The following is a 10,034-nucleotide window of genomic DNA, read 5'->3' on the forward strand; positions in this document are numbered from 1 at the left end:
GACAAAGGATGCTAATCTCAGCTTTACTACTAATCACATGTGAGTGTAGAATATTTTTCTACTCTGTGACTTCACTGGGAGAGGAGCTTGTGCTCCCAGTGCCTATTCCCTTTGATTTTGTTTTGCCTCCTTTCACCATAATAAGTCATAGTGATGATTTTACCATATGCTGAGTCCTCTAAGGGTTTCTAGCACATCAGAGAACCTGAGAGTGGTCCTGGGGATCCAACACACTAGGTCAGGAAATTAACCTCCCATGTACATTTCCAATGATGCTTCTGAAGAATGGGTCACACTAAAATAAGCAAGGAAACCAACAAAGAAGAATACGTGGAATCAAAGAAGACTCCAATACAAGAGAAAGAAGGGAAGGACCATGATGCCCGAGGAGGGAAGTCCTAGGATATCAGCCCGGCAGGGGTCCTACCAGAGCAACCAGTCTAGCCTGGAGGAGGATGACAGGAAAAAAGGCCCTAGGTAGTTAAAAACAACAACCACCACCAAGAAATTATCTAAAAGGAAAGTCATTATGGAAAATTGTAGCGTAAAGAAAATACAAGATATACAGTATTAAGAAATAGTGGTAGGTAAGAAGAGAATTTGGCAAATGACAAAAAAAAAAAAAAGCTGATAATCAACTCCTGGGAAAAAAGCTGTTCAAGAAATAATCAGAGTATATTACCTAGCTCAGCACTAAATAGTATGTACATTAAGTATTGAATAATGATTCAACTAAAAATGTAATATACTCTGTTAAGGGGTTGGAGGAAGGGAAGGAAAAAATTAAGAGAGCCAAATAATCATCCACCATGGTAAGAACTTAAAACTCAATGCCTAGGGGTGCTTGGGTGGCTCAGTCAGTTAAGCATTTGACTATTGATTTTGGCTCCTGCTATGATCTCCAGTTCAGGAGATCAAGCCCCACGTTGGGCTGTGCACTGATAGCAGGGAGCCTGCTTGGAATGCTATCTCTCCCCTCCTCTCTCTGCCTCTGCCCTGTTCATGAACACTCTCTCTTGCTCTCTCAAAAATAAGTAAACATTTTTTTTTAAATTTTTTAATGTTTTATTTACTTCTGGGAGAGAGAGAGACAGCATGAGCAGGGGAGGGTCAGAGAGAGAGGGAGTCACAGACTCTGAAACAGGCTCCAGGCTCAAAGCTGGCAGTCAGCACAGAGCCCGACGCGGGGCTCGAACCCACGAACCGCGAGATCATGACCTAAGCGAAAGTCGGACGCTTAACCGACTAAGCCACCCAGGCGCCCCTAAGTAAACTTTTTTTAAAAAAAGTATTTTAATACTATTTGACCTTTTCGATCAGCACTGTTCAAAAGAAACAGGATCCACACATAAGTCTATACCTCTAAGTTCTCTAGTAAATCACATTTTAAAAACTACAAAGAAATAGGTGAAATTTATCTTAATAACAGTTTAGCCCAATAGATGTAAAATATTATCATTTCCACATATGACACTGGCTGCATTCCAACTGTGTAAAGCCACATATGACCAATGACTACCCTACTGGACAGAACAATTTCAGGTTGTATGCACAGCACTACTTCATAAAGTTATCTTTATTTTAGAAAATAGTAATGACAATGAATGGCTTACCTGCTGTACCTGGGCTTTGACCACCAGTCCTGGTAGCAAGTTATTAAGGGTCCAGTTTTGCTCCTCAGTAGCAATGGCAGTAGAGACTTCAGAATGACCAAGAGACAGACCAACCACTCCTCCATTGCCTTTCACCTCTTCAATGACGCAGTTCAGATACTGACCCACCTTCAGTTTAGCACCTGCAAGTCCCAGCCCCAGCCCCCAAAAGGAAAAATATACCTCAATGAGAAGGGCTCTTGGGCTCAAGTTATACCTGAAAAGATCCATGGTTTACCTGCCCAGTTACCATGTAATACCCATGTTCCCAACCTCTCAGCGACCAGCTACAAGAGAGGAATAAAGTGACCCAGATTGATCTGGAATCAACACCACTTAAACATGAAAATCTCAACAAGGCAGGAAGAGGGCTGGTTCAGAGGCTCTGACGCTCAAATTTCAGGGGAATCTTCTAGGTGAGAAAAAGTATAACTAGTCCATTGGATCTTAGACCCTGTCACTCCCTGGCCCTTCACACATCTTCCCTTTTCTACCAGCTGGGATCCACGCTGATTTTAGCAAAGCCAAACAGTTTCTAGGGTCACCATTTTGTCATTTTACTCACCAAGTAGCATTTAAACATAATTCCTACATGTACCACCTCACTACCATGTACCTGCCCCTCTTCCCCTCACCTTTGTTCTTCTGTCGGATGTATTCCTGGGCTTTCTGCAGTGGCAGAAAAGCTCTGGCTCCACCAACACCAATGTCCACTAGGTAGCCGTGGTCTTCCAGGCTGGTCACAGTGCCTGTGAGCAGCTGGGGGATGAGAAAGCATTCCCCAGAGTTCAAAAGTCAAAGGTGATGGGATACACAACAAATATCTACTACCAGACATGAATGTTCCCATCATCAATCTTAACACATCATCCCATAATCCTCTCCCAGATCCCCGTCCCAATAACTTTTAACTTTACATTTCAATCCCACTAGAAGACAGAAAAGGGAAAGATATCAACTTTAATTCTCCCAGCACTTGAGGGATCTGATGGTTTCCAGACAGTGAAGAGTGCTATACACAGTTGGGGAATGACAAAGAGGGGTTTTTCCCCTGGAGAATTTTCAAAAGATAGGAAAGACTATTGTGTTACACAAAGAGGAATAAACCAGAGGGCCTTGCAAGGTCACTCCCAGCGCCAGGACTAATCCAGAACTGCTCTTCTAGTGGTCATCATGTCTTCTCTAAGTGCCTCCAAGACTTTGAAAAAAGAAAAATCTTGCCAACCTCTTGTACACTTCATCAGAAGCAGGGTGGAATTCCAATCTGACTCTTATTTACTAACGTTTTGTCTTTGGCAAGTCACAAACTTGAGCCCATTTTCTCAAATGCACAAGATAGATAGCTATTTGCCTCAAAGGGCTGCTGTGAAAATTTCAGATGAAATGTCTAAAACAGCACCTGCAAACAGCAGGCTCTTGATGCTTGTCTGTTTCCTGTACCTTGGCTTATTCCCCTTTCTGCCCAGCTTTCAGGTCTGTCCCAAACTCACTGCTTCTACGTAAAGGTTAAAAGATACTATTGATCTACTTCCTCTCAATTATAACAACACTTAGATGAGTGCACTTTGAGTGTATTTTACACCTATTGGACATTGACACATGGAGCTAATTTCTCCTGAATCTCCACTGGCCTGGGAGCCTCAGTAGTGAGCTCCCCATCAGTACAGCTGACAGACTAATTGCCCTGTCTACCTGTCTCTTGCTCTCAGAGAGGAGCCCTCAAGCATTCCCTACAGATACCAGATAGCCTCTGAAAAAGGCTTAAATCTGTAAAGTACAAGTCTTGATAAGCAAGGCACTTTGTGGAACTCCTCACCACCCCTGCTAAGCATCCTTGAAGGCTTTTTTTTTTTTGTCACCGTGAACCTTCCTTTTTCTCCTCTCCAAGGCAGTGTGATTAGGTTCAAGCCTTCAATTTCTATTAAGTACCCAAGCACGCTGGAGACCTTCCCTCCCAGAAAAAGACCCATCCCCAGGTGTATGCTGAAAGTCAAAGGTGGTCTAGATACTCCCCAGGAGGCAGGCCAGGAAAAAGGCACATAGTCTGCTCCTCTTCCGTGACCCGATACATACCATGCCGGGCTTCAGGGCCTCAGCACTTAGCACTTCGTTGACATTTTTGGGGTTCAGAGACAGCTTGACACTCTTTTTGCCCCTCTCTGTGAAGCCCACACTGCTCACCACACACCTCACAAGCATTCCAGGTGAGAAGAGATCAGGCAAGCGGGCCAGGTCCTGCACGATACAAATGAGAAAATTCTGATACATACCCCTCCCCTAGACCAACATACCGCTGCCCAACCTTGGCTCAGTGGTTTCTCATCCTCAGATCCCAGAGAACCCAAAAAGTGGACAAAGAGAGTAACCACTCGCCTACAGTCTTCAATTTCAGTATGAGGCCTCCAAATACCTCCACAAAACAGGCAGATGTAAATCACTTGTCAAGAATTGTCTGTATTCACTGTCTCTGTTTCTTCACCTCCTGCTCCCTCTTCAGGTCACTACATCTATGTTGCACCCCTCACACACCACTTTATCTCCCAACAAAATCACCAGTGACTTCCCTGTCACTAAATCCAAATCCGTCGTCCAGTTCTTCTTACATGTGACCTTTAAAAAGCATCTAACAGGGGCACCTGAGTGGCTTAGTCGGTTAAGCGTCCGACTTTCGCTTAGGTCATGATCTCGCGGTTCGTGGGTTCGAGCCCCGCGTCGGGCTCTGTGCTGACTGCCAGCTCAGAGCCTGGAGCCTGTTTCAGAGTCTGTGACTCCCTCTCTCTCTGACCCTCCCCTGCTCACGCTGTCTCTCTCTCTCTCTCTCCTAGAAATAAAACATTAAAAAAAAAAAATTTGAAAAAAAAAACTAAAAAGCATCTAACAACAAAAAATAAATAAATAAATAAATAAAACGCATCTAATACTGGCGGCTCTCCTTCCTTCTTTAAACATTTCCTCCCTGGCTTCCAAGCCCTTCATGTGCTGGTTTTCTTCACTATCCCTGTGGCCCCTCCTCCTCCTTCCAAAAGCAACAGTCCTACTCAGAGATTAAAATACTTGAGGGTCAGTCTTTCTCAAGGGTCAGTATTTACTTTGAGGGTAGGCTTTTCTATCTCTTCTCAGTCTATTCACTCCTTCTAGGCACCAACTTTCCCCTTTTTAGCTTTGATCACCACCTACACAGAGCAGTCACAAATGCCCATTTCTAGCCCAGACCTCTTAAAGCTATGGAATCACCTGTCTACTGGATGTCTCCACCATTCCTCAAACTCAACACAGGAAAATATAAAATCATCACTGTCTCTCACAATCCAGGCCCTCTCAGGGTTTCTATCTCAGGATGGCAAGACCGACTATCAAGTCATGTACAATAGAAGCCTAGGACTCACCCGCCCCATCAAACCCATCAATGGCCATTGACTTTTCCTCCTCAGTCTGCAGGAAATCCTAAATGCAACCTGCCAGCAATCTCAGAGCTGAACTACTCCAGTAACCTCCTACCTGGTCTCTGCCTACACATGCCTCTTCAATGTATTCGCTGTGCTGTCTACGTACGAACATTTCAAGGGCTTCCCATTGGTTCTAGAATTAAAAACCAATCCTCAACATGACCTAGCCTCCAGCTAGCTCTCCTGCCCCATCCCACGCCACTCTCCATTGCTCTCTATGCCACAGCCACACTAGCCTTCTCTCAGCTCCTTCTGCCTGAACTCCTTTCCTTATTTACCTGGTATACCCTCATCCTTCAGATCTCAGCTCCAGCATTCCTTCCTCAGGGAAGTCTCCCGTGCTCCTGGGCTAAGTCAAAATCTCCTTATTAAAAAAAATTATAATAACAATCCCATTATAAACTCTCATGGCACCTTGTACCTGGACTTCTCAGCACTTAGAAAGTTGCCATTTTACATCTACCTGTACATCACTTAGCTCTAGTTACTGAGTACTTTCAAGTCTCCCTTACCTTCAGAGGTTCTTCTTGAGCCACCTGCTCATTCAGCTTTTTGGTGTAAGCATCACAGATTTCAGTCACTTGCACAAAGCCCTTGAGGCCATTCGGCAGGCTAACCACCAGCTCCAGTTCATTTACCTCTTTCACACAACCCAAAATCCGCATCCCCTCACACAGGGACTAGAAGAGAAAAAGTGAAAAGTGTACAACAGGGAAAAGCAGAACAAGTGAGGAGGCTAGGGGCTGTGGCCTGTCTCAACTCTGACCTAGAAAAGCTACAGAAAACACATGTGTGTATTATGTCAGGACACTTATCAAATAGCTGGCTGAGCAGCGTGAAACAGCACTAGGATACTCAAGGACACTTTTAACTTTTGCTTTACTCCAAACATTCCACACTCAAATGCCTGGCAGACAACAACATGAAGGAAGCAGGTCAGTGGAGACAATGGCAGTGTGGGGTGTGTATGCCAGACCTAAAGGGCTCAACCACTACTCACCTCCATGTGACTACAAACATGAGGGAACATGAGTTCGTGCTGTAAGCATGCTCAAATTCTTACAAGAAGCCAGAAATCACATTCTTAAAATTTTATTTGTTTTGAGAGAAAGAGAGCATAGGCAGAGAAGCGGCAGAGAGAGAGAATCCCAAGCAGGCTCCGTGCCATCAGCACAGAGCCTGATATGGGGCTCGAACTCATGAACCATGAGATCAAGACCTGAGCCAAAACCAAGAGTCAGAATTTAACCAGCTAAGCCACCCTGGCAACCCCAGAAATCCATTTTCACATGAAACTTTTTCTAATGTTAACACAAAGTTAAGAAATTATTTTTTCTCAGGGATGCCTGAGTGGCTCAGTCAGTTAAGCATCTGACTTCGGCTCAGGTCATGATCTCACAGTTCATGAGTTCAAACCCTGTGTCAGGCTTGTGCTGACTGCTCAGAGCCTAGAGCCTGGAGCCTGCTTCAGACACTATCTCTCTGCTCTTCTTATGCTCTCTTTCTCAAAAATAAATAAGTATTTTTTAAAAAGTCTTTATAATAAAAAAAGAAATTATTGTTCTGAGTGTCACAGAAGCAAATCAAATACTTCTGCAGGCTGAATTTGAATCTTTTCCTTCAGAGTTATTTGACTTCTTTTTTTCTTTTTTACAACATACATCCAAATTATAATCTAAAAATCTAAAGAAAAATAAAAGACCTCTTCTCCAAGAGAATCTCCACAGCTACAAAATGAAACAGAAGTCGTAAGGTTGTTAAAGTTATTGCCAGCTCTAACCTATGAATCTACTAAAGCACAAGCTCAATGAAGCCATAAGCACAAGGGACTCAGCAGCTAAAAAGAAAAACAACACATGATCCCAGGCCCTGGGTAATAGTCAAAGGCAATAAAGTTCAATTCTGAGCACAAACTGCACAAAATCTCTCCAGGAGGGCATGCACATGCACACGTGTATGTACAAAAGGAATGAAGGAAAAACGAAAGGAAAGAGGGAAGAAAAACACACACACTTAAGGAACTCAAGTAGTTTGTTTAGAACAAAATCAAATTGTAACAAACCTCAACACTAAGGATTTCAAACTTCTCTCTTATAGACTTGCTGCTTTCTCTCTTTTCGATTTTCAACTTTTTTGTTTTCGTTGGTCCTTTCTGGCTCTTTTTCCTTTTGGCGGATTCTTCTTCAGTAGAAATCTACAGAGGGGGAAGAAAGATCCCAAGGAATGAGGAGAAACAATCCTGGACTTTCCTTGCAACTTCAGGTCACCTGTCACCTTGCTTTCGTTACCCCACCACTGCCCCCCTCCCCCAGGGTTCCTGTAATTCCTGTTCTAATCTCATCTCTCCCATTCTGCCACCTTTGTTCAAGCCCAAGGTGGGAGCCTTCTGCACATTTTCAAAAGCCCCTTCTCTTCTGTGTTCTTCCTCCCTTGACTGGGATGGACACTGGGGTCCCCAGTATGAGAGGCAATTTGGAAGAGTGTGTGAAAACGGAAGGTGGAAACACAGAGACCAGAGTTAAACTCCCAACTCCACCACAACAAACTATGTGGTTTTAGCTCAAACATATAACCTCTCTCAGCCTCAGTTCCTCATCACGGAATGATGTTCTCTACTCCAACATAGTTGGACAGATTTTCATGACTTATTTCGTAACTTTTCTCTCCATCCTTAACCAACATGGCAAAAATTTCTAAGACTAAAGAACAGCACTGCAAACTCAAGTACTAAATGCGATGCTTCAAAAAATATAGCCTCATGGTTGTATGGACTCTCTAACAAGTTCACCTTACAAAAAGAGACTTCAAAAAGAAACGAATATGGAAAATACCACATTCTCAAACAAGGTTCATTCTTCACAAGGATACTAGAAAGTGTTCAGTGAGTCCTACCAAACAAGCACACCACTTACATCAAATAAGTTGTCCTGTTCAACTGACTGCTGGAAAGTTTTCTCTGATTTGTGGGTCTTTCTTATACCCCCTCGGGGGAAGCTTTCTTCCATGGTTGCCGTGTTTGAGTCTCCTAAAAACAATGCAAAGAGTATCAGTGAGATGTAGCTTTGGTGTCAGATTTCCTAAAGGCTGTGATCAATGGACAAGAGGTAGAGCTTTCTAGCACCAACGTGCTAGACAATATTCAGACCTAAGAAATAGACGGTTTGATGCTAGGCCCCAAATAACCATAATTCATCTTTCCAATGATATCTGCTTCAAAACCATAAGTCCATACATTCTCCTCCAGAAAAAGAAGACCTAGATCCAGCATAGTAAATATAGAGCAGCTACAGCTAAGTCAGAGGTACACAAATGAATATATAAATCCCTATCTTCAAAGAACATGCACAATTTTAAGGAAATAAAGCAACTATGCAAACAATTTAAAGTACAATTTGGGGCACCCAACTGACTCAGTCAGAAGAGCATGCAGCTCCTGATCTTAGGGTGGTAAGCCCATGTTGGGTGTAGAGATTACTAAAAAAAGTACAAATCAGGAGTGCCTCAGTGGCTCAGTCAGTTAAGCGTCTAACTCTTTTTTTTTTTTTTTAAATGTTTTATTTGTTTCTAGGAGACAGAGAGAGACAGCGTGAGCAGGAGAGGGTCAGAGAGAGAGGGAGTCACAGACTGAAACAGGCTCCAGGCTCTGAGCTGGCAGTCAGCACAGAGCCCGACGCGGGGCTTGAACCCACGAACCGCGAGATCATGACCTAAGCGAAAGTCGGACGCTTAACCGACTAAGCCACCCAGGTGCCCCAAGCGTCTAACTCTTGATCTCATAGCATCATGGGTTCAAGCCCCATGTTGGGCTCTGCGCTAGGCATGAAGCCTACTTTAAAAAAATAAAATATAAATCAAATTATAAACAAAGAAATAGGAAATGATGAGACTTCAGAAAAGAAGGTAAGGTTCTTAAAGAAGATGCCTTCGAGCTGTTAAACGTGAAAAAGATTTTGACAAATGGAAAAGGAAAAGCAGGAGTATGAGAAAAGGCATTCAGTTAAAGCCAAATATTTCAATAATCACCAGCAATTTGTCAAAAAATTGCTCAAAAAGTTGCTGTTTCTTTTCTTTGAAGAACTATTCAACTAGACCACAGGGAGAATAAAGCATAATAATAAAAGCTAAATTGTAGATGACAAGTGGGCTTTTTTGTGAAAGATTTTGAATTAGATAGAAGTAGTTTAATGTTTACTTTGATTAAGTCAGAGTCTTAATTAAGGGAAGAAAGAGAGCAGCGATCAAAAATATACTACAGGCTATAAATTGGACAGGATGAGAGACAGGACTAAGGAAAGTAAACAGGGTATAAGTCAATTGCAGAACAGAGAGAAACCATCCGAATGACAACTAGGTACAAGTGAGAACGGAAGGTAGAAGAAATTGGTTGTGAGAGACCCTTGGTATAAGGATCTAAAAAGTCTTGAGACTGTAGAAGAGGAGACGACCCACTGGGTGCCTTGGAATCAGGAACAGGTGTGTCAATATTTCATAGAAATAGAAAAGAGCCAAGAAGTCTAGTTTGCAGGGAATTTGACTGTTAGTCTCACTTCAGACAACGGGAAACTGAAGCTTCAAAGAGACGATGCAGCGGCATAGAAGGGACTTAAGCAACTTTCCAGGGACAGAGCTTGATGTGACGAGGGCCACTCGAGTAGAGCCGCCTCATGAGCTGCGCTGGGGTGGCCGAACCACTCACCCAGCACTGTAGGTGCACAGCAGAGACCCAGAAGACCTAGCCCTGGGACAGACCTGGAAGCCACGAGGTTTCCACCTTTCTCGCCCTTGTCCTCACTTACCAGCCCCGCGACGCCAGCACCTCTACACTTCTGAGCCGGTACCACTGCAGTCACGCACGCGGAGACCAGCACACCCACACCCCAACACTGCTCTTCCGGAAGCGAGGGCGGGCTTAAGGCCCTACTTCCGTTACCATGCT

The 10,034-nt window shown here is 43.6% G+C and overlaps 1 protein-coding gene across 4 annotated transcripts in view; it reads right to left on the reverse strand.

Moving 5' to 3' along the window:
* The window catches only part of PDCD11 (programmed cell death 11), a 45,492-nt gene extending 35,513 nt beyond the window's left edge, over window positions 1–9,979 (reverse strand). For all 4 annotated transcript variants that reach the window (XM_039243937.1, XM_039243936.1, XM_039243935.1 and 1 more), the window contains exons 1-7: window positions 9,895–9,979; window positions 8,011–8,123; window positions 7,161–7,292; window positions 5,611–5,778; window positions 3,726–3,887; window positions 2,288–2,411; window positions 1,614–1,795 (exon numbers count right to left, since the gene is read on the reverse strand). In XM_039243937.1, the coding sequence (XP_039099868.1) occupies window positions 1,614–1,795; window positions 2,288–2,411; window positions 3,726–3,887; window positions 5,611–5,778; window positions 7,161–7,292; window positions 8,011–8,103 (861 nt within the window). In that variant the 5' untranslated portion in view covers window positions 8,104–8,123; window positions 9,895–9,979. The remainder of the gene's footprint in view (window positions 1–1,613; window positions 1,796–2,287; window positions 2,412–3,725; window positions 3,888–5,610; window positions 5,779–7,160; window positions 7,293–8,010; window positions 8,124–9,894) is intronic.
* Window positions 9,980–10,034: the final 55 nt, after the last annotated feature.

The sequence above is a fragment of the Hyaena hyaena genome, unplaced genomic scaffold (assembly GCF_003009895.1).
Source record: "Hyaena hyaena isolate Hyena2069 unplaced genomic scaffold, ASM300989v1 scaffold_233, whole genome shotgun sequence".
NCBI lineage: Eukaryota > Metazoa > Chordata > Mammalia > Carnivora > Hyaenidae > Hyaena > Hyaena hyaena.